General features: G+C 47.6%; 1 protein-coding gene across 12 annotated transcripts in view; it reads left to right on the top strand.

Annotated features, from left to right (window-relative positions):
* ERI3 (ERI1 exoribonuclease family member 3) overlaps positions 1-24758 on the top strand; it is a 126419-nt gene that overhangs the window by 62969 nt on the left and 38692 nt on the right. For 11 of the 12 annotated variants that reach the window (XM_031022761.2, XM_006728976.3, XM_006728977.3 and 8 more), the window contains one exon: positions 3601-3673. The exons of the other annotated variant lie outside the window; for it this stretch is intronic. In XM_031022761.2, the coding sequence (XP_030878621.1) occupies positions 3601-3673 (73 nt within the window). The remainder of the gene's footprint in view (positions 1-3600; positions 3674-24758) is intronic. 12 annotated transcript variants of the gene reach the window in all.

Below are 24758 nucleotides of genomic sequence, written 5' to 3'. Positions count from 1 at the left end.
CTGTGCATGACTGATGCCTTGCACAGTCGGAAGGCTGAGATCCTACTTCTCGTTCTCCCCTTGGCTTGTTGTGTGATCGAGCAAATCCTTTTTCTTCTCTGGGCATCACTTTCCTGTTTTATGTAGGGGATGACAACTACTCTGACCTACCTTTCTCATAGTTTCTCTTGGTGCTCTCTGAGCTGGGGAGGGTTCTGTCATAGAAATGTGTAGCTGTCTTCCCATGAGGCACCTGGAAGTTCAAGTTCTGGCATTTGGCTCTGTGTCTCTTGAGAAGATGGGCCTGGACCCTGCCGCATCTCGACTGCTTGTGTCTTGGAGTCACAGGGCTAGGACCAGCCGCAGACTGGAGGACTCAGCAACCTGAATGCCTGTGAGTCTGCAAACTGCATGTGTACCTGCAAGTCCTGGAGCCTAAGTGAGAATTATAGTCCCGCCCTCCTCTGCTTCAGTCAGCCACGGGGTCCAGATAGCACTCAGGGCTGCTGCTGAGCTGTGTCTGAGGCTGACCAACCGGCCTGATGGTCTGTCTAGTCTGTCTTTGGTGTGGCCCCTCTGATATAGGTCTTCCTCCGAGAGGATCAGGTAGGATTTTACTGTGCCAGACCCTTCCTACCTGGGTAGAAATGTCTACCTTGGAAATCTTGCTGAAGAGGGAGCCGCCACCCCCTCGCCCTGTGCCCCCGATCAGAGTTGACCACAGCCAATAGGACTTCTGGTCCGTGTCATCTAGAAGAAACTGGGAATGGCTAAGGGAGAATATGGTAGGTGGCCCAGGACCCCTGCCTTTTGCTGGCCGGTCCCCCTGACCTGTTTCTTTGCAGATTCTGCTGCTTCTGGTGGCCCCTTCACTCACAGACCTTAATGTGGTTTTTCAACAATAGCTGAGCTCAGCAAGCATTTTCACAAATAACAAGGATAGGGAACATGAAAGAAAAATGGAAGGAAATAAAGTTATCCAAACAATACAGTTCTCCTTAAGCAACCACAACATTGTAGCTCCTAAGGCTATCTTTCAGCCTTCAAAACCTTGCCTAGTATCCTTATATTCTTGGTCCTTGGTTCCCTCATGGGGACGTGTTACCTGGATACTCCTTCATCGTGGTCTCAGCCAGAACTTCCCTTCTGGGAAATTGACTGGTTGTAATTAATGTCCCTGTGCCACCTGAATATTTGAGAGGAACCTCCCCTTCAAGTAAGATATCTCGGGTCTTAGAAAAGTAAATTCTTAGTGTACTGCCTGAAACATGGGAATCATTTTCCTCTCAGTGTCTGCCAAATAATGGAGTAATGGAGGGGAGGCTGGACTGCCCTGGAACTTTCTGGGGTGGAACCAGTCATCTTAACTGGATTCTTACTACCAGACTTTCTCAAAAAGGAGTTTATACTGTGGTCTCCAGTTTCTTATCTCTTACTCAGTTTGACATATTGCATGCTGCCCTCTGCTCCCACCAACCCACTGATGCCAAATTCATTGGGTTTTTCTCAGCTGTCATTTTGCTTGACCACTCCGTGGCATTTGACACTAATGACCTGTAATTTAAGCTCAAAAATCAGTTGTATATATTCCAGAAAGGGGAAGTGTGCTTTTAGGTTGTTTAGGTTGACCACAGGTTGATATAAAGTGAGGTCAAAAGAGCATGAGTGACTCTGGGTATCTGATACCCTGAAAAAGGTCCAGGAGCTCTGTCCTCTAGGAATGAGGGTAGGTTGGGTGAGTCCTGACTCATGGTACATTATCTCCTGTGGAATTCTGGAAGGAGATGAGAAGGGACCTCTGGGGAAAGCTTCCTGGGCCCTCAGATCTTGGGAGTATTCTGTAAGGAAGAGATGGAAGTCTCACTCTCTAGTTTCTAAAGACTCATAGAGAGACAGATTTTAGTTTAGTATTAAGAAAGGATATTCTAGAATTGAAGGAGTCCAAAACTAGGGCTGATTGCTACATAAAGTAGTGAGTTCCATGTGTGTGGCGATGGTCTTCTAGGGTGACCTGATTTCATTTTTGCTCAGTAACACTTCCGAGACATTAGCCTGGGCCTTCTGCTCATCTCATTCCATACTCTTCCCTGTTGATCTACTCTCATGGCTTTAATTTCATTTAAATTACATTAATGATTTAGCAGTTTATATCTCCAGTCCAGACCTCTGCTCAAAACTGGATATGCAGCCGCCTCTGTAGATATCATTCCCCTGCCACATGTCTCCTAGGCACTTTGAACTTAGCAGACATTGAGTGCCCACCATGTGCCATGCATGTACGTAAAACTGCATTCCTAAACTTGTGCCTCCGTCCAGTGGTGCACCAGGGGTGAGGCAGTGAGCAGTCCACTGTGATTTGGGCAGAGAATTTAAAAAGTCATAAAATTGACTAAATACTGTTTTGCTCTGGGTGTCCGATATCCTCTCGGTGCCCCTGCCTCCCTCTCTGTGTCTGACTCAGGGAGTAACATGAAGCTAGCCAAGCCACAAACCTTTGAATTGGGCTCTACTGCTTCCTCTCATTGGACGCCCCCCCCATCCCATTTGGTTGCCAGGGCCTCCTTCACATCTCATGTCTGTTCCTTGCTTGTTATTTCTACAGCCTTTGTCTAGCTCTGGACTACTACCCAGCTTTTTCAGGGTATTGTTTTTGTCGTCCCCAGATAAATCTTTGTAAATCACAACTCTTCAGAGGCTCTCCATTGCCTATGGCCAAGCTCTTCTCTTAGCAAGAAAGTTCTATGTTCTTTCCCAGCTACTATTTCTGGTATTTTCCTCCATTTTTCATGTATCCCAGTGCTCCAACTTAAGGCTGTTTAGTCTATTTCTTTTATTGTCCATCCCACTGAACAAATTGTGAACCCCTTGGAGGCAGGGGCTAAGTCTTAACGTTTTGAGCCCCAAGTGCCTGTCTGTTATTAAACTTCAGTAAATGTTTGGTTGAATGGATTTATGTGGGTACACATAGAGGGAAAAGACCACTTATAAATAATAAGAAAGGGCTTTTGGTTTAAATTCTGACCTCTTATCCTTTTGCATGGTCTCTTCTCTATCAGCAGAAAACCTCTTGCTAGAGACCTAAACGTGAACTAGAGCCCCTGCCCAGCTATCACCAACTCACATGCTCCCCTCTCTCTCCTCCCATCTTAGATCCCTGCCTCTCTGCTCTAACAAAACAACTACAAACTGGTGCATTGGAAAGAACGTAGGCTTTGGGGTGAGATAGACCTGGGTTCAGTTCTTGGTACTGTCAGTTTTTAGCTGTGGGACTTTCGGTGACCCCTCTGAATTTCATCTTCTCATCTGTAAAAGGTAGGCAACAATGCCTCCCAGCATCGTGCTGAGGAATCACATGCCAATGCAAGTAAGATCCTTAGCATTTTGCAGGCCATCAGAAAATAGTAGCTGCTGTTGTTAGTTCGAATAGAGGCTCTAGGTGCTCACATTTAGATCTGGAACCCAGTGTCCAGGGTGCTAGAGGTGGGGTGCCTTTCTTGGGCAGGGTGGGACCCGTGGCTAATGGGTTAGCCTTCTGAGGAGGTGTGTTTGCATTTCCTAGATTCAGACTCCATACCTGGGACATGGGTGTTCCCAACTTGTTCTCTTTTCCCTTTCTTGTAGGCTCCCAGGCCAGTGCCAGTACTTGGGCTTGCCAGTGGCGGATTACTTCAAGCAGTGGATTAATCTGAAAAAGGTACTGTGTCTGAGCACCATTCGGGTGCTTCCTCTGGGTCTCCTGTCCTCAGATCCCCTCCCCCCTTGCTTTCTTTATTCATCTCTGTTCTCTTTTTGTTGTCATCTCTTTCCTTTTCTTTTTGTTCTCTTTTCTCAACATCCCTCCTTCCTCTTCCCTAGCTAACATGCACTGGAAGGGTGTGGACCTTTCTGGGAGTGAGGAGCTGTTTGGGGATCAGGCTGCAGGGTAGAGTATAACATTATCCAATGTGGTGTCATCCAGATGTGCAGAGAAGTCCCAGTGAAGGGGACTTTCTAGGTTCTTGCTTAGAACTAAATCACTGGGCTGAGCTGCATTGTCTTTAGGAGAAATGTGGTGCTAGCTGAGCCTCTGGGAAAGTATCTTTCTTTGATGTGATCATGAGTGTGGCCTCTGACTGTCCTGAGTGGCTCTGGTATCACCCTCTGGTTGGGAGGTAGAATTGGTTCAGGCTGGCTTTGGTCCTGCCTCGCCCTAGCAGAGCCTTGCTCATGTGACAAGGACCATGGAAACTACAGCCCAATTCCCTTTGAGTATGAGGAAGGAGACTGGCCCTAATGCAGCACCAAGTACCTGGGGAGTGGGTGCTGGGGCTGTGGGCTGGGAGGGACCCCATGTGGCTATGAAATTGGGGCCTGGCAGAGCATGAATTACCCAGAAAACTGTACTTTCCTAGTGTGTGCTATACGTCCTAGGTAAGCAGAAGAAAGGAGGTATAGGAATAGACTCCCAAGATAGAGATCCTTCTTATCCCTCTGTTGCGATCATTCCTCCAGGAGGCCCAGTCCACTAGAGAGACTCACCCCCATAATTCTGATGTAAGGGCAACAGCCCTCGAGCAGCCTTAAGAACCCCATGCCGCTCAGCAGCTTAGTGACTCCCAGAAAATCAGAGAAGAGAGAACACACCAGGGGTCAGAGTAGTGGCTCCCAGGGGGACTTAGAGAAGAGAGCCGTCATTGAAGGGTATTGTGAGGATTTGGGTCGTGAACTGGGTATTCAAGGAAGGTGGAATATGAATCTGAAGAGGAGAGAAGACTTTCCAGGGGAGCAGCATGCTTTTGGTGTGTGTATGGGCTGGAGCTAAGTGAACATGTGGAGGAACGGTAGAGGAGAATGACTTTGGACGTTGTTCCGTCAGTCTCAGGGCAGCCATTCTTTATGGCTGTTTGTGAACTCCTTTGCTTTCCCCTGGTACTCAGGTTCTTTACGCTTGGTCCTTGGCCTGTTTGTACTTTGACCCTTACCCACCTCTCCAGCTGATCTCCCTTGGACCTGAGCAATAGCTACTTACTACCTTCCATCTTTGGCTGAGGGGGCCAGGCTCTGTTCTTCCTCCAGGTCTTGGCCTGTGGCCTTACCTCTATCTGAAGCGTCCCCCAGTCATCTTCATAAGGCACATTTGCTCTTCTTGAGGATTCAGCTCAGGTATCACCTCTTCTGACAAGGTTAGCAGTCAGTCTCTTGTCTTGAGACTCCTCGACCCTTTGGATATCAGTGATCTTTGAGCGTTGAAACTGAGTCCCAATCTGTTTCCTCACAGACCTGTCCGTCTGGAGCATGGAGACTGAGGCTGGTTCCTCTCTGTGTCTGAGGTGGCCAGATCAGGGCTAAGAACAGAGTATGTGCTCAGTGAATTGTGGCTGGCTGGCTGGCTGACTGATCTTTGAGAGCTGGCTCCACAGGCCTGCTCACGCAGGGCTTGGCGGGGCTCTGCACGAGGGTGTGGCTAGGTCTGTGCTCCTGGAAGACAGCATGTCAGCTGTCAGAGTGCATCTGAGGCTGCTTGCTGGCCTCAGCAAATGTAATGTGAAGGCCCGGCCAGGCGAGGCAGGCGCTGACCATGAACAATTGCTCTGTGAAGTTCACTAGACTTTTTGGTGTCTGGCTAGCTCCCTGCCTCCAGGTTCCTTAGCAGAGAGGCAGGAAAACAGCCGACCCGTGTGTTAACATTGCCACCCAAGGCTACCTTGATGCTACTGGGATTGGAGGCAAGCTGTCCTGAGCCTGTTCAGCGTGATTCTCTGCCAGACTGTGCCGAGCCATAGGAGGGAAATGGGTACAAGTGGGAACTGGAGACTCTGTTCCCAGTTAGCCTTGTGACTGTGTCTTGGTAGGTAAACTGAACAGATCTAGGAAAAACAAGAGTGGCATGAGGCAAATGGCATTAGAGGGGTCTAATCCCTTCCTCTCTGCCCTCCAGACACATCATGTTCCAGATGTGCCTGAGGGCCCAGCAGGAGAGATGACTCAGTTCCGGACTTTGGGCCAGTCTTTGCCAGCAGCCATTCAAGACAGAGAGGCTGCAGGGCCCTGGAGGTCCAGGGGCATGGTGATCTTTCTGACCTTTTTACAGCATGGGTTAGTGCAGGGTGCACAAAGATTCCCGCTCCCTTAAAAAGAATAACAATAAAAGCAAGCCAGAGAGGTCATTGCCAGGGTTGCGTGGGTATTGTGTAACGTCTTACTCCATGCCCTTCTTTCCCCCTGTGTGACCAGGCCCTGGCTGTCTCCAGGGCCGTCTCCTGTCCTTGATCTTACTCTTTCCTCCCTACTTTCCTTCCTTTTCCTCTTCTCCTCAACTCCGCAAGCAGAACTTTGCCCATGGAAAAAGTAGGGGCAGGGGTGTCTTGGTCTGCTTGGCTGCCAAGACTTGCCCATTGAGTGAACTGGGACTGAATTCACCATCCCCATTTCCTAAGGCCTCTCCTGTCCAGAAATGGTGTGCACTGCATCAGGGAAGAGTAGCCTTTCAGTGGCCAGGCTGCCACATCGCCTGTCTCCACCCACTTCCCCTGTAGCAGAGTGGAGCAAGCCAGTGTTTGCTGACATTTGGAGTATCATTGAATGATCTTACACTCTTATTGAACTGTCAGCTTAGAGAAGACATGGGGCCCTGCTCCCAGCTCCCTCCAGGAGGTCAGAACTGTCACTGAGGAGCCAGAAGAACACACACATACACACACACACACAGAGGTGCATGAATATACACGTGTTTACTCAAGTGAATGAATATACCCAAGTAGGCATATCCAAAATTGTATGTATGTTTCCATTCATACATATGGGTGTAAATACATAGTCACATACTCACCTTCAGAAATATATGGAAATACACAGGCACGAATGTTTATACATATTCATAAAGCATGAAGACACATGGATATATATATAAAAACATACACATCTTTGGATGGGAGGATGGGTTAGCCTGGTGGTGGGTATTGAGGAGGGCACATTCTGCATGGAGCACTGGGTGTTATGCACAAACAATGAATCATGGAACACTTCATCTAAAACTAATGATGTAATGTATGGGGATTAACATAAGAATAAAAACAAACAAACAAACAAACAAACATACACATCTTCATCAGTAAACACGTATTCTTGAGTGCCCTCTGTGTTCCAGGTACTGTACTAGGCCTGGAGATATAACAGAATAGATGGATATTAAATAATTATAATTGTAGTCCAGAGTCATGGCATCATTTCATAAGGGGGCCTGACTTAGGGGGGCAGGGTCAGAGAATGGTTCCCTGAGGAAGGGTGTCTAAGCTGAGATCTGAAGGATGAGTAGGAATTGGCTGATAAGCATGTGGCAAGGCCCTGAGGTAAGGAGAAGCCTGGCAGCTTCATGGAACTAGAATGCAAGTTCCATGAGGAGTGGAGAATTTTTGTCTCCTCTGTTCACTGTTCTGTCCTCATCACTTTGAATAGTTCCTGGCACACAGTGATGTTTAGTCATTATTTGTTGAATGAATGACTGCCTGGAACATAGTGAATGTGGGGAAGAGAGGAGAGTGGCGAGGGATGAAACTTGAGGGGGAGGCCACACACACTTTAGATTTTGATCCTTATCCTTAGGGTAAGGGGAAGCTGTTGAAGGGTACTAAACATAGGTGAGGTGTCATCTGATGTGCATTTTGAAAAAGCTCTTTCTGGCTACAGTGTAGAGAGAGCTGAGTGTTGATATGGGGGGATCAGTACTGGTTTTTCTTTCTTTTTTTTTTTTTTAAAGATTTTATTTATTTATTTATTTGACAGAGACAGAGATAGCGAGAGCAGGAACACAAGCAGCAGGAGTGGGAGAGGGAGAGCAGGCTTCCCGCCGAGGAGGGAGCCCGATGTGGGACTCGATCCCAGGACCCTGGGATCATGACCTGAGCCGAAGGCAGACGCTTAACGACTGAGCCACCCAGGCGCCCAGTACTGGTTTTTCTTAATGGGGCTATAGTTGGCATCTTGGGGTGGGAGAAATCCTTGTATGGACAACATTGCTGAACTTGTAGCATTCTTGTCCCCCTGTTCACTGAAGGCTAGTAGTGCCTCTCTCCAAGTCATTGTGACAGTCGAAAACGCTCCATCCCCACCATATGCACGTACATTTCCAGGGGCCTAGACAGGGGTGGGAGTGGGGAGGTACTGTCCCTGGTTGAGAACCACAGAATTAGACCACTGCTACAGCCCAGGTGAAAGATGATAGTTACCAGGATTGAACTGATTAACAGTGGAAATGTAGAGAAATGGATTAATTCTAGAGTATTAAGTGGTACAGTCAGTTCTGCTATAATGCAACATAGACCTTCTTAAAAATCACTGTGCTATGGTTATAATAAAAAGTTGAAATGAAAATGGGGTTAGAAGCACAATTCTCAAAAACTTCATCAGTGACATATAAAAAAAGATAGGAATCTAATAAAAAATGGTAGCATAATTTTACACATGTTAAATGGCTAAGAAATACATAAATACTACAGTAAATATGGCACTCTACCTTGAAAAAACCCTGAAGTTTGCTTGGCAGTGGGCATGAGAAAGGTTGCAGCTTGTGAGTTATTGCAAAGTGGTAGAAGGCGAGTTCTCTGGAATCGGTTGGAAAGTTGTAGCCAGATGGATGCGGCTTATGATACATGTAGTGTTCTAGGAAGCTACTGTATGTTTGAAGTGTAAGCATGTGTGCGTTATGTGTATTCTTACACAGCTCTCTTCAGCTGGGTATACTTTCCTTTGTTTATCTGGTATTGATGATGAACAAAATCACACATAAACAAAGGCAGAATTTGCATTATGCTAAACTGTTTCCTAATACATTGACTGCATTGGAATGAATGTTCTCTTTCAAAACAAGTATTATAGCAGAACGGACTGTACAATGGACAGGAAAGGGTGATTGATTGGCTGTGAGGATTGATGATGAAGGAGGAAACCACTATGACTCTTAAGGTTTATGATTTGAGCAACTGGATGAATTGGAATGAATGCACTGAGGTAATGGAAGGAGGAGAAGTTCGGGGATTAGAAGACAAGATGAATTGGTACACGTAGAGTTTAGAAGCTTTCAGACGTTCTTGTGAAGCTATGTAGTAGGTGAATATATAGGTCCGGGGCTCAGAGATAAGGTCTGGATAAGAGATATAAATTCAGGGGAGTTGTTGGTGTATGAATGATCATTGAAGCCATGAGAATGTAGAATATACAGGGTGAGAAGAAAAGAGGGCCTAGGATGAACACTGAGAAACATCAACACTTAATAGATAGAAGAGGAAGAGTCAGACGTAGAGAAGGAGTGGTCACTGATAGTAGTGATAAAAATTCTCAATTATTGATTGCATTTTGTGTGCTAGACTTGTGCTGTCCAGTAGAATTGCCAGTTTTTTTTTTTTCACTTTAAAGTTTAGTTAATTTAAATGTAAATAAACTTTCTTGAAGAACTTTTAAGTATATTTAGAACAATCTGTGTTGGTGAGTTTACATTTTCAACTGTTAGCTGTTTAAAATCTAAATATAGATCTAATATTTCTAATGAAGATTTAGCATCTGAATTGAGATGTATTTTAAGTATAAATTACACACTTAAATACAGAATAGTTCATTAATTTTTTTTGTTCATTAGTAATTTTTATGTTGATTACTTCTTGAAATGATAATCTGTTATTATTTGCATATCTCTGTTTTTCACATTTTAAGGTTGAGAAAACAGGCACGTAGTGAAGATGCAACTTGCTCCCACGTTGGTACCTGGCAGAGGTAGAACTGAAATTTAGTTTTGCCTGACCCTTTGTGCTAAAGAGAGGGTAAAAACGAGAGAGTAAAGAGTGGTAGAGAAGGGAGGGTGTGGTGCCACAGAGACCACGGAAAGAAAGAATTTTCAGGACAAGAGGATCAGTCAGCTCGCAGAGAGCCATGTAACAGAAAGACTGAACTATGAGTGTCTGGGACGGAAGGGCCTCGGCAACCTTGGTGAAAACCTGATGGCGTGGGAGGGACTGGAGCCAAATTGGAGCAAATTGGGGAGTAAATGAGGTGACGGAGAAATTTTAACCTTTTCAGAAACATGGCTTTGAGGGAGAGAGAAAGGACAAGAACTGTGATGGGGCAAGTGTGGGGTTGAGGCAGGTGGCATGTTGTAAGATGGGAAACGTGTGCTTGGTTGTAGGCACTGTTAGAGAAGGAAGTTTGAAAATACAGGAGTGAGAGAGGTCTCGGAGATGGTGAGGAGTTGGGGTGCAGAAAATGGTGAAAATCGGTTCTCTGCAGGAGGAAGGCCCCTCTTCTGCTGCGAGGTGGGGGCAGTAGATGCTGAAGGAGTGCAGATTTGATGGCAAGTTGAGATAGTTCCCATCTGATGGCTCGTTTTCTCTGTGAATGAAGTAGATGAGCCACTTGCTAATAACTAATAGAAGAGGTTTGTAGGAAGTGGAAAAGAATTGCTGTAGTTTTAGTAAAGAGTAGAAGTGTGAGCCAACTTGAGAAATAGAGTAGGATTTCTAGGCAGTATTGAGGGTCCCGTTGAGGTTGATGGCATTCATTCATAGTGGAACCACTCTGTTCAGTTGTAGAGCTTTTCTGTAGCAGAGCTCAGCATGCCGAAAGCAGACATTTAGATTCATCCAGGGTGGAGACTTTCCCAAGAAGTGTGATGAAAGGAACAAAGGAGTTGTTGAAAATACTGGCAAGACGGTGGTTGCCAAGATGGGCTATGAGATCCTCGCTGGATATTGAGGAAAGAGAAGACAGCAGGGGGCCTGATGGATATGGAAAAAGTAGCTAGGTCCCAGTAAGGCGAGGAAAGGTGCATCGGGTGTAGTTGAGCATGCCACATAGAAAGATAAGAGATTATGGTTAGTGTAGGATGTGATTTCAGAGATGGGGCAGTTCTCCGTGTTGGCAGGTTCCAAGGTGCACCCATGGGAGTGAGTAGCTAAGATTGGGTGGAGGAAAATGTTAGTGTAAATAAGAGATTAAGAAAGGGATAGGTCAGATGCGACTTCCCTAGGGAAGTAAGTATGTGGATACACACATGCACACATAATGTATATATTCTCTCTGCATATGCATGGACACATAGGGATAAATGTATATACGAATATCTGCCCGCATGCATGCATATGCAGTTCGTGTACATTCAGACCAAGCCATGCAAGTGCATGCACATACACTCACAAATAGTCTGGAATTCCCTCTGGGCCTGTTTAGACAGGCAGTCTTAGGAGGATTCTGAGTCAGTCCTGACAGAGCTCAACCAGACATGCTCAGAAGTTGTAGGGAGCGGGTCACCTAGAATTTAACAGATCCAGATGTGCCAGAGTATGAAGACTGCTGTTCCACTTTTCCTCTGCCATCTGTGCTCTCCGCCTTACTGTAATTTCTGGGTGCTCTGAAGGGGTGGGTTGGGACCAGCTGTGAAAGAGAGAATAAGGAAGAGGAGACCTTCTTGGGTCCCTCCAAGAAGGAGAAGCATTTTTCCAAGAAGCCTTTCTGTCTCCCCCTCCCCTGGGAGCGGACAGCAGGAGAAACTGCTGAAGGGAAGGTTGGTGTCTACAATTGAGTGCGACTTTTCCTGACCTTGGAGCATTCAGAGTCCCAATCAGTGCAGTAATAAATTAAGGGCTTATGGAGGAATAAATTCTTGGCCTTAATGAAGTTCTTTGCTGGGGGCCATAGGCAGGTCAGCAGGTCGGAATGATGCAGATTGGAGGCTCCAGCGAGTGGGCTCAGCTAGCTGGGAAGCCGTCAGGAATGAAAAGATCTGAAACTCTGTCGGTCAGGTCACTATTTTGGAGCTGTGGGGATAAAGCTGCTCAAGTGATAGGCAGCCTGACAGAGTCTGGGACTCTAGAATGGTGGCCACGTGGTGCCACCTGCAGAGCCCCTCCATTGGGGTTATTCAGAAGCTAATCTGGAAAAAACAAGAACAAAACAGAACTGAAAACCAAGAGAGGGGTGTGAAGATCTAGGGGCCCTGCAAGGTGTTTGTTTTATTTGTTTGTTTATTTCGGAGGGCGAGAGGGTTTGTACCAAGACAGATGTTTCTGGACCACTCGGTGGTCAGAACCAGACATGCTGTGGTCCAGGTCTTTGGCATCATCCGAAGTACAGAGCATTGTCCATGGGGCAGTGGGCAGTTATGGGCCACTATCCTATGGGCCAGGGCCTCTAGAAGTATGTGCGCAGAGGAAGGGACACAGAGCACCAGGTATAAATGAGGGAGAGGTGGGGGCACAGGCATGGGACAAGGAGGGGACGAGTGGGAGAGCAGCCTGGAGCGCTTGCTGCTAGGTTTGATGCTGAAGCCCTGGGAGGAGCCAGTCTTGGGGGCTGGAGGCTCCTGGATTGTGGAGCTGAAGCTAGAACCCAGGCCTCAAGACTCGACATCCTGAGCTCTTTCTCCTTTCATCCTGCATTCTGCAATGTCTGCCCTTGGGCATGAGCTCTTGGGATGTGGTCCAGAGGTAGCAGAGGGAAGAGTGCTGTGTTTGGAATCAGGGGCAGCTGGAGCTGGAAAGAATGTCTCCTTTCTCCGCATCTCCCTGCCCCCATGGTGTAGTGCCCTGCCCGGCTTTTCCTTTAAATATGTCTTACAGCTGTCTGAACTCTGAAATTTCTTTCACTCCTTCCCTCGCCTTGTTAACATGTGTTGCCTTTGGGGTAATCAGGGAAAAAATATTATGTCCTTTTACAATTACCGGGTTTTGGAATATTAAAATGTCTCGCTGCATCGGCACTGTTATTTTGATTGGTATTCTAACCTTTGACTAGCCCATAAAGCGCGCCGCTCCTGAAGCCAATATTGCAGGACTGAAATTTAATTCCGAAATGATTCCAGATAATAGGGAGACAGATAATATATGCATGAAGGATATTATGTTTGGACTAACTGCAGCAGGGCCAGGGCTGGGGAGCTGAATAATAGCCCAGAGTGAGTTATAATCTATGGGACAGAAATGCCTTACTGTCAGGGCCAGGAGAGGAACTCTTAAATCAAAGGCACAGGAAAGGGTGCGATTGCAGTGTGCTTGTTTTGACAGGAAAAGCACTGGAGCCAAGAGGGTAGGTATGGAAGGCTGTGGCCCATCCTTTCTCTTGAGCAAAGTACCCAAGGCCCTTTGCAGCATCCCTAGCTTCATATCTCCTATCCCTCTAACATTCTGGCCATATCAAACTTCTTGCCATTCTTCAAACACACTCTTCAAAGGGACTTTTTCACTTCCCTTTCCTCATTCTGTTCCCTTTGCCTACATTGCCTTTCCCCTTTTCGTGTGTTGAGAAAACTCCTGTTCATCCTTCAAAACCCTCTTCTGTGAAGGCTTCGCTGACCTTCCCCGACCCCTGGTAGAAATAGTCGATCACCTCCTCCTTTGTATGATTTCAGCACTTTGTAGTGAGTGTATGTCACATGCTCCTGCAATTATCTGCTCACACGTTTGTATTTCCTAGTAGACTGTGAGCACTTTGAGGCCTACATGCCACCTGTCTCTCTATTTCTAGTGCTCAGCACTGGACTGGGCACACACTGGGTGTCAACAAGAACTACTTGAACCCACACTGAATATAGGGCTGGACTAATGAGCTCGGGAGTCCACATGCCTCTTCCCCTGCCAGATTTCCCAGACAAATAGGCTTAGAGAAGTTAAGTAACTTGCCTAAGGGCACATAGCCAGGAAGAGGTAAAGCTAGGATTTGAACCTGGGTAGGGGTGTTCTGTTCCCCAGACCATATATCTTAGGCAGGTGGGCAGGGAAGGAGTTGGAGGCCAGGGTCGGAAAGACAGAAACTTACTTCCCTGACTCCTTCCTTCCTTTCCTAGCTCAGGACTTGAGTCCTCTTTGCTAGAGATGGCATTGGTTCTTAACATTTATGGGTCTCAAGTCCTGGAAGGGATTGTGCCTCCTGTCACTGCTAATGACCTTTGGACAGTTATTCCACACAAAAGACACTTCTCTACTGTGCATTTGTAACTAAGGATTGGGAAAGTACCTTGACAAAGTGCCTGCCTGTGGTTTTGGAGAGTTCTTAAGGAGGTAGGCAGGCAGAGTACATGGAGCTCTTAGTGATGTCAGAAAACTTCACAAACATTCCTTTTCCGCCTCAGCACTTGGTGGAACTGATGTTTTGGGTGTTTAGAGATAAGATAAGGGAAGTACATAATGAAAAAAGCTACAGTGAATTTGGTTGGCTTTTAAATGGATTTATATTTGTTAATTACAACACTATCTGCATAAACCTACGTAAACAAATAGCCTGGCTATGAGATGGACCCTTCCCTTAGTCTTCAGGTGATGCTTGGTGTGGACACTGGCCTCTGGGGATGTAGCTCACAGGCTGGTGACCATTAGTGCAAGAGAAAGAGCTTTAGAATCAGATGAGTCTGGCTCAAACTTCTAACATTGCTCCCAACTAGCTATGTGATTTGAAGCAAGTGCCTTAACCTTCCTGAATCTATAAAAGACAACTAATACCTGACACACAGAAGTAGGCTCCGGAGTGTCCAGTAGGCTTGGTTTAGAATCTTCACTGTACTTACTAGCTGTGGGGTTTCAGGAAAGTCACTTCTTTCAGCTTCAGTATCATTCTTTGTAGAAGAAGAAAAATAGTACCCACTCCTAGAGTTGTCCTGGACATGAAATGTCCTCCTTTGTCCTCATACTGGCCACTAGGACTGAGGTGACTAGGCTATGGGGGTGAAGGAGAGAGGCACTCAAGGCAGACTTTGTGCGTAGGAGCTAGGAGAAAGAGGCTCCCCCAGCAGAATTCATGGGTGTGCCAGGGACAAGGAGCCTCAATGCCATCTGTGGACGAGCTTACCCTGAGTGTGAAGGTAGTGAACAGAGTTGACCATCTCGTGTTCTTGATTCCAGCTGCCATCAGCACGCCTGGTGTCCAGTGGAGTGCAGAGTCACATTTACCTGCAGACGATTCCTGGCTCTGTCACTACCTGCCTTATGACCTTGGACAAGTTACTTACTTTCTCAGAATCTTGGTTTCCTCCTTTGTAAAGCAGAGGTAATTAATAAAAATGAAGAGGTACTGCTCTAAATGTTTTATATGAATTAGGTCACTAATCCTCAGTTCTGTGAGATAAGCACTATTACTGGCATCTTACAGATGAGGAGACTGAGATCCAGAGAGGTTAAGTACCTTGCACGGGGTTCAACAGCTAGTGAGTGCTGGAGCACGTATCCGAGTCTAGGCAGTAGACTCCAGAGACTATGCTCTTACTGTTCTGTTGCCTCCAGCTCAGAGGAGGGAGGAGTCATGTTTGTCTGGGGTGCAGGAGAGAAAGTCAGCAAAGATTTCACTGAAACATTTGACTTGGGCCTTGTAAGGGTTGGGAAGACAGGGTGGGAAGGGCATTTCAGGCAGAGGCAGCCATGTACGCAAAGGCCTGGCAGAGTGCAGCAACTTGCCAGATTGGGGAACTACATGCAGTAGTTTGCAGGGTTTTTAAGCTACTAATGTGGGCCATGCCTTCTCCCAGAGAAGCTGGAGCAAGTGAGGACAGGAAGGTACCATTGCCCGATGCCTAGATGGAGCCCGCCTAAAGCTTCCTGCTAAGAATGTGGCAGTCGCTCCGGAAAAATGCCACGTTAATGTCCAGGTGAGGGAAGAGTCTATGGGCCCAGGATAGCAGGAAGGGAAAGAGGGTGCCATGCCTTGTAGCATGATCAGCTCTGGACAGTCCGGCACTGCTGTGCCCGAAGACCTCCATATCCTTAGCAGAAGGTGGCAAATTACAGCAAGGAATCGGGGTGCCAGGTGGCTCAGTCACTTACGAGTCCAACTCTTGATTTTGGCTCAGGTCAGGATTTTAGGGTTGTGAGGTCAAGCCCCGCCTCAGGCTCCGTGCTGAGCATGGAGCTTGCTTAAGACCCTCTCCCTCTCTCTCCCTCTGCCCCTCCCCACCCTCTCTCCCTTTCTGTTAAAAAAAACAAAACAAAACAGCGAGAAGAATCAATTAGGTGAAGTGTGTAAAGCTTTTAGAAGAGTGCTGGCACTCGGCGTGTGAGTGGCTAGCCTAGCACACTCTCAGCCGGGGGGCTAGGCCGCCTTGTTCTGCATTCCCCGTGAGTGTGGCCACAAGGGGAAATGGAACAGGTGAGGCAGTCAGCTCAAGGCAGCTACGATTCTCTCTTCCTCCATGAGAGTTCCTGCTGCCGCTACAAGGCGATCTCTACCCTGGAGCTGCTTGCAGTGCCGTCCGTGGCAGGTGTTTGCGGCGAGGCCCGCCACATGGTCTGCCTCCTGCCAGCTGCTGCTCAGAGATGTGTCCTATCAGGTGATACTCCTCTGTCTTTCTCTTGTGTCCTTGAGGAAGTGACTCCTGAGAACAAGGGAGCGTGTGAGCTCTCCTGGGTCTGTTTGGGGCTTGGATTTAAGCCTAGGCATCCCGACTATCGAGCCTAGACTGTAACCCTTGGGCTAGCCTCTAGGGCCCAGAGTAGCCCAAGGTCCAGGCCTCTTGGTTTTTTTGTGTGGCCTGGTCTGTCCCTGTGCAGGACCGTGAGCCACTCAAGCACAGGGACTAGATCTCGTTCTTGAACCCATCAGAATTCTCAATCCACAGAGCTAGGCCAGCAGAGGGGATTGTCAGGAAGACTGGTAGAGCTGAGGGCCGCTGCGGAGAGAGGTGAAGCAAGGGAGAGGTTGACTCATCTACACTCAGTGTTAAGTCTGAGAGAAGTAAGGGAACACTGAGTTACTCTGCCTTCTCCCAAGTTTTTGTTTTGTTTCACTTTTTTTCTTTTTGTGTTCTGTTTTGTTTTGTTGTTGTTGTTGTTGTTACTGGGACTCTGGACCCTAGAAACTGGAAGGAGTTACAGAAAAGGAGAGAAAAGGACAAAGAGACTTTGTTGAAGGCAGGAGGCACAGCACTGCCTCCCTTCTCCCTCCCACGTTGCCCTGCTGCCACTCTGGAAAAGCAGGGCTGACCACGTCTGCCAGTGTCAATAATAAAGCACCAACGTTTGGAGCCCCAGTTGGCGCCAGCCTCGGTGCCAGGTGTTTTACACACGTTCATTCATTTCATCTTCATAGCTGTGCAGCAAGGCAGGGGCTCTTGTCCCTGTTTTATGGGTGCTGAAGTAGAGACTCAGAGAAGTTAAGCTCACCCAAGGCCCCATGACCGGGATGTAAATTCAGCTTCTCTCCTTTGGTGGCTTTCTTGTCACTTGTCCCATAGCAAATGCCACCTGAAGGCAGTTCCTCTGATCTGGCCTGGTTGGAGCAAGAGGGGGGCAGACACGTACCAGCCATTACTAGTTGTGTGGTCAGTGAAAGGCAGTGACTGGGGAAGGAGAGGGATTGGCCTCATAATCCAAGTTTCTTGGAAGTGGCACCTAGTTAATGGGGTCTGTCTGTGTGTGTACGGGGGTGTGCCAGCGTACGTGGATATCTGTATGTGTTTACAGAAGTGTATCTGTCCATGTGGGAGGTTTGTATCTTTGTATACTCAGGTGTTTGCACATGCACGTGTAGGAATATGGTAAAGGTGTAAATATGGGGTCTCTGGAAATATGTGCCCACTTGAAGGTGGGCAGATGAGGCCCTTATCTCGAGAGAACAGCAACATACAAAGAACCCTGGGCTGAACTTGAAGCTGGAAGATTGAAGACATGGGCTCTGGTGTTGGGTCATTTGCCTTTTCTATGCCCTCAGTTTCCTCATCTAATAAATAAGGGGGCCTGGAGAAGGCAGTATCTTCTACCTTTGCCATTCTGAGATCCTTCATGGTACTTTAGGTTTCCTCTTTTTTGTTCTCAGCAAAAAATGAGACAAATGCAAGGAAGGTGAGAGAAGTTCCCCTAAACCCTTACCTATTTTGATCTCCAGCCTTGGGACTACTCCACTATCCCACTAGAAAAAGTTGAGGGTCCAGGGAAGGCAGAGCCTTGCCTGGCATCAGGTCAAGAGAGCTGGCGCTCAGGTATTAGGGAGGGGTTTGGATAGCTGGTCCTGTCACAGTTTGGGGTGGCCTGGACTAGAGTTGAATGCCATTGAGGCTTCGGGCTTCTCCATGAGAACATGGGGTGAGGTGAAGCTTGTTGTCTCCCTGCTCCTTTGGAGTGTGGTAGGAAGGGGGCCTCTCAATACCTTAAAGGCAGGCTGCAGCCCAGGCCTTTCCTCTGGCCTTTGGTCCCCTTTGTGGATTGTCTTGGCAGGTGCAGAGTGATGGCCAGGTAGAGACCAGAACAAATAGTTGGACATGTTTTCACATTCATATGAAACTTGCTAGTTCAACCCAAAGCCTTTGTGTGAGCTCACTTGGCCTGCTGTCAGCTCTTTTGGGGGAAGAGTGGCTTAGGGTGCTTTAATTTTCCCCGGCTGATTCCTCAAAGCTGATTTGGGTGGCTTCGAGATATGGGACCTTTGGCCATCTCAGTCTTCAAATAGGATTGTAGCAGGGTTTTGTCTATTCTGTCCCATGAATTCGCCACCAGTTCCCTGAAATTTCTGAATTTAACTGGCTGGGTCACTAGAGAAGGAATAGGCATTGTGTGGACTCACAGTGAGGTGTCCTCGGTGCTGGGAGGACGTTTATCTGTAAGCTAAGCTTAGATCAGCCTGGACCTCGTGACCTGTGCCCTGCCTGCACCAGGACCTCTAAATTCACATTCAGCCACCAGTCACTCTCTAAAGCCCTGTGTATCAGGGCCTTTAGACTCTGAGATGAATCAGGTCTAGTCTTTACCTATACAGGGCTCCCAGTCTAGCAGGGGAAATGGGGAAAAATACAATAGAGGTAGTTAAGTACAGTAATAGGAATTGTGTCTAGTGTGTTTGGGTGTGTTTTTAAAAATAATTTACTTTGAATTCAGCTTTGTATGAGTTAGAATTCACAGGAGAGAGAATCCATGTAAGCATGTCTTTGTGTTTATATGTCCCTTGCCTGTGTGACTCGATAAGCTCAGAGCTAGCAGGGTGAGCCTGTCCCGGCTGCTGCTGGGCCAGTGACTTTTTCAAGGGCCTTAACGCAGGGCCCTAGAGAGATGCTAGGCTGCCCTACTTGGAAAAGAGGAGTGGTCCTTCTGGGAAGACACGGTCCAAGCTTAGCTGCTTGGGAAGTGTGTATGTATGGGTGCGGACAGCTGTGCCTGTGAGTGTACACGGGCATGAGCCCAAGTGTGCAGAGGGCGGCAGCCGCGGGTCTGTCTTCAGCACCATGACCAGGGCTTATGGTGCTGGGCCTGGGCTTTGCACCTACTTGGCTGCTGGAGGGAGGACTGGCTGCAGGCAGATCCCAGGGCAACCCTGCGGCCTCCCCAGTGGTGTGTTTGCTGTGCCTAATTACCCGGCAGTTGTTTAACTATGCAAGCTGCATGCCTGCCTTTATTGCGCTGTGATTGCCGAGCTGCCTATGGGGAGTGTCATAAAAAGATATAAAATGCCCATTATCTGTCTGACGCCCTCCTCCTGGACTGTGGGTGTTTGTGTTTTATTTTATTTTTATGGCTCAAGGGAAGCTCTGCAGGAAGGAAAGGGAGGGAAGAACAGGGAGGGGAGGGGAGGCCCTACAGGAATTGGGGGCTGGGAGACTGAGGAGCCCCCTTCATACCGTGGTCAGCCGTGAGCTGAAGGGCTCTCCTGACCAAAGGGGAGAAGTGGAAATGGCGGATCTCTGGGGTCAGGACAGGATGCTCAGGAAGTGAGGTCCAGACCTTCTCCTCCTCATCCACCCGCACATCCTGCAGCTTATGTTCCCACCTCACCTCTGTGCTGGCCCCCTCCCTGCACGTGGGCCTTGGGTGCAGGGTAATCTGCAGAGGATGCTGCGAGTGGGCTGTGGGAATATGGGTCTATCATTCCCACCCAGGTCCTCACTGGCTTTAATAACTGGAATTGCTGCCTTCCTAGAGCACCATGGCTTGCTCTGGGACAAATACCTTGGGTACCACCACCTGGTCCAAAGCCCTGCACCCTGAGAGCTTTAGCTCCCTTTTTCTTGTCAGCCACTGCAGCGTGTTCGTGCCACACCTATCCAAGATTCACTGGGTCTGAGGGAAACCTCCTAGACCAGGAGAGGAAGGGGTATTAATACAATCTGAACACTTGCCCTGTGCCAAACAGAACCCGTGTGAATCACTGAGGCAGAGATGCGACAGGGACCCTGCCCATGAAGAGCTCACACTGTGTAACCAGTGCGAACTTCGCAGTAGATGTTAAATCAATGTTTGTCAAATGGGACTGGATTCAACATATTCATTCATTCATTTTCATTCAGTAAATGGCTGTTGACCACCTACTAGGTCAGGCACTCTGCCAAGCACTGAGAATAAAATAGCAAGCAAAATAGACAAAATTCCAACCCTCATCGGTCATTTGAGTTTATTGGGAGAAAAATTGAAGGATTTAAATGCTGGATATGTCACTTCAGAAACCGTGGCCTTTCACCTGTGACATGTTGTTTCCCATGCCTAAACCGTCAAAGCCCAAGCTGTTCCTGTACTGATCATCTGACTCCTCTACTTGAAAAATCTTGATGTCTGCTGTGTGCAGTACAAGCTCTCTGGCCTACCTCTTGAAACCCCTTTGGGTTTTCAGCTGTACCAAGATAGCCTGCATGGTCACTTGCAGACCTTATTCATATTTGTTCCATTTACCTAGAATGTCCTTTGCTGCATTCCTGCCTACTGAACTTCTACTTAACCCTTCAAGACCTAACTTCTTTATGTCCTCTTTGAAAACTTGTTGTGTTTCCCATTGGCAACTTCCTTCTCTTTCACACACCTATTTATTAAGTGCCTAGGTACCATGGTAGAGCTTTCTGGCTCTGTTCACTTAGGTGAGCCTGTTGTGGGCTCTTTGCACTTATTCTATGGTAATGTACTTAAAAAAAAAAGTTTTGTTGAACTGTAATTCATATACCATACAATTTATCCATTTAGAGTGTACCATTCCGTATTTCTTAGTATATTCCTGAGGCTGTGCAACCATCATCACCGTCTGAGTTTAGAACACTCTTGTGTCCCACTAAAAGAAACTCTATTAGCAGTCACTTCCTATTTCCCCAAAATGCACCAGCCCTAGCCAACCACTCATCTACTTTCAGTCTATAAATTTGCGTATTCTTGCATTCTGGGAATTTCTTATATGTGATCTTTTGTGACTGGCTTCTTTCACTTTGCATCATTTCCAAGGCTCATCCATGTTGTACCATGAATCAGCACTTCATTTCTTTTCATTACTAATACTCCGTTGTATGGATATATCACATTTTATTTATCCATTTATCAGTTGGTGGACATTTGGATTGTTTCCACTTTTTGACTATTAGGAATAATGCCGCTATGAATATTTGTGTACAAGTTCACCTTATTATTTTTGCACTTTATTATTTTATTATTGTTTTACACCTGTCTTTCCAAGTAGATTGTGAGTTCTAAGAGTAAGGGTCACTCCTATACTGCTCATTGCTGTATCCCCACCACTTAGCCCGTGGCTAGCACTCAGTAAATATCAGTGTATGAATACATGCATGCTTTCTAATTCTCATCCCTCTTGGGATGTAATAGCAAATTTCCCAAGCCACTCTGCCCCCTATATCTATATTCACATATCTGCCACCCATGCTGAGGTGTAAGTTCATTGTCAGTGTCCTGGACCATGCCCTTCTCATTCCACTGTTGGCCTCTCTGGTGTCAGTCCTTTGCCCAACAACAGCTAATCTGAGAAGCTTTCCTGGGTTGCCCCCTTGATGCCAAGTAAGGCCAGTAAGGTCTCTGGCGAACTCAACACTGAGGCAGAGACTGACTCTAACCCCCGACCCCCGCTCCCTCTTTTCCTGGGGGGCCCTGGATTGTTTTGTGCAAGGAGGGTAGAATCTGTGGAAAGGCCCTGGAGGGAGTGTTGAGCTGGGTGGCCTCCTGGCTCTTTTGTGACAGCGGCAGATGCCTGGGTATCTGAGGCGGAGAAGAGGTTGCCCCTGCCATTCCAGTCAGTAGCCTGTATGAACCAGGTCTGTGAAAGAAAAGGAATTTCTAGAACCAATAGCCTCTGAGAGATTAGTAAAGCCAATATTTCTCTTTTCTTTGCATTTACTCACCCTAATAGTTTGAGCCCATAATTAGAATTGGGCTTTATTAGTTAGGCTAATTAGGAGGTAGGAATGATGGCAGAAGGGCATGTGGAGATGCATCAGGGTGGTGGGCAGTAAATCTAGGGTTTTAATAGGTTTGTTCCATAATCAGGTGGTCTGAAAGGCTGACTGGGTGGCTGGGCCCCCTCCCCTCCTCCCTTCCGTCTAGTCCCATCACTCCTTGAAGTGGCCTTCACACTTTGCCGTCCTTGTCCTCGATACTGGCAGCAGCGCTGGGATATGGGGGACTCAGGAGGGAGGGAGGAGACCCTACCCGGAGCTTCATTGCCTATGCACGCGCCGTCCAGCCTGGCGGCATGATTACCTTGCTGAGAAATCCGTCCAGGCGCAGGGCTGCTGATAGCAATCATTGATTAAGAGGGTAATTGTCCTGAAAATTCAGATTGATCAGAAGGCAGAAATGATAACTTGTGTAACTGTGTTTAAAGCCACGTCCTGTCAATAGACGAGACTGAGATGTATCGCGCCAAGAGGGGGGCAGAACGGATGGGTGTGTGCAGGCGGGCAGGCGCTGCCATCCTTCTCTCAGGGCTGAGCAGGATGTTTCTTGTCAGTAACCTGGACTATTGGAGATTCAATCACTTTTATCTCCCCCTCTCTCTCAATCCAAATGCCTTTTCATATTAGGAAATTAGAATCGGCCCTGCTCATGCAAGATTTATTAGCTCTGCTGAGCAGTCACACTGAAGAGTAAATGATTTTGCTTTGCTGGAGCTTTTTACACATTAGGACCCAACTTCTTCCCTGCTCTATGCCACTGGCTGCCTGGAGGAGTGGGCTCTAGAACTAGATACTCTGGGGGTGAGCTTTCAAAGTCTGGTTCAGGGGAAAAGCATCACTGGGATCTAGCTTCTTGACCTGCCAGAGACCCTGTTGTGTCTGTCTGACTTCCTTCTATCTGCTCCCCAGGCAAGTCCCTTACTGGGGTCTAGGTTGTCTCTCTCAGTTGAAGGGGTCAGTCCCCCTGAAGGAATGAGGTTCATCCCTCAGAGTTGGGTGACCTGGTGGAGGCTTACCTAGAAGGTTGGTGCTGAGACTGTATATTGAGTAAGGATTGGCAACAGAGGCAGAGGATGGAGGGGCTGCCATGACTTGACTTCTCAGGGCCTGGAATTGTCCTCCTGTCTGTGGTGGGGCTGCAACAGCTAGAGCATCTTTCTGAGCCCCTGGGGAAGTTGTCCAGGAAGTTGCCTGGGAGTTTAGAGCTTGGGAGCTGGTTAGAGCAAGTTTAGGGGTGTCTGGGCCTGCTGGCTGGGTGTCTAGAGGGCTGCAGGGGGGTTGACTGGCTGAGGCTCTCTGATCTGCCTTTAATGTGGGCTCTTCGGGAAGGAAGGGGCCAAGATCCATGTTTCTGGAATTCTCCTGTGGCCTTAGGCTTGAAAGCAGTATGGACCTGTGTGCCAGCTAAACCTAGCCTGCCCTGGAGATCAGGGTACCAGTGGGCTAGGTTGGTTGTAGGGAGGACCCTTTCTCTTTCACTGAGACTGTATGATTCTGCCTCTTACCTTGGGTCACTTGGACTCATGGACAAATGTCGGTCGCTGTCATTCTTTCACCCCCTCTATTGTAGGTATCTGATCTTGGAGGCCTGGTGGAGCAGGTGAGTGTAGAGAGTCCTGATACAGGGCTGAAGGAAGGTTATAACAGATTTTCTGGTTTTTTTGTGAGAGGGATATGATCCCAAGGACTACACTCTCCCCACTTTGCTCTTTTACTTGGCCCTATGAAGCCTCTAGTTCTCTGAGCTTTCAAGTTCTTTCCCCAACCTAAGGGTTGGAGCTGGAAGTGATGGGGTCCCCAGGAATGAATGATGGGAGTAGGTAGCAGCCATTTTGATCCAAAAGGAGGGCTGTGTTTTGGGCAGGGGATAGGGGGAGGCTTTTCAGAGAAAAGTAGCTGGCAAGTGTCTGCAAGATATTCCCTAGATAGGACTTGCCTCTAAACAGACCACAAAGCCACCAGCTTTTTACTGAGGCTCTGCTTCTCTCTACCACCAACCTCTATCCTTGGAGAAGCCTTGACTGTCTTGGACGGCTCCTCCTACTAGGCTGGGTTGGGCAAAACAGGCCTTCCTTCTGTATGTGCACCACCCCACCTTCCACCATGAGAGTATAGTAAGGGATAGAGTAATCTGAGGCGCTTGATGTAAAAAAATTTTTCAGATAGATAAAACGTATGTGGTATGGATGTAAAGTTTTCTATGTAAAAAATTCTGTACAACTTTCTGTACAATATTGATTCTCATCTGGCATATTCTAATCAGGTTTAAGTCAGTGAAATTTTTGTACTGTTAAAAAAAAAACCCCACCTTGTCCCATCTGAGGATTGTGAAGGAAGTGGGTGGGCAGAGCCAAGAGGGTTCCCCAGGGTGGAATGCCTCTGCCGCTGCCTCTCAGCTAGGCTTGCGGGCTGCCTAGGAATAATTTGCAGTCCAGGAGAAGGGTCAACTCTTGTTTGGCTTAGTCTTCTGCTAGGGATAGTTTGGGCAAAGTCAAGAAAGAATGGAAGTGCCATGGGTAGCTTGGACCTGGGAATAGAGAACTCAGAATTCTGACAGACTCCCAGTGGAGTAAGGGAGACAGATAGTCACTACAGGGTGATGTAAATGGTGTTGCTTTCCAGAGCCCAGAAGAGGGAGTGCCTGAATTCTCCTGGAAAAGCTCAGACGGGCATCCAGAAGGCGGGGGGG

This window comes from Leptonychotes weddellii, chromosome 4, assembly GCF_054177405.1.
Source record: "Leptonychotes weddellii isolate Sample4059 chromosome 4, ASM5417740v2, whole genome shotgun sequence".
Taxonomy (NCBI): domain Eukaryota; kingdom Metazoa; phylum Chordata; class Mammalia; order Carnivora; family Phocidae; genus Leptonychotes; species Leptonychotes weddellii.
This window is presented reverse-complemented; position numbering and strand designations above follow the sequence as displayed.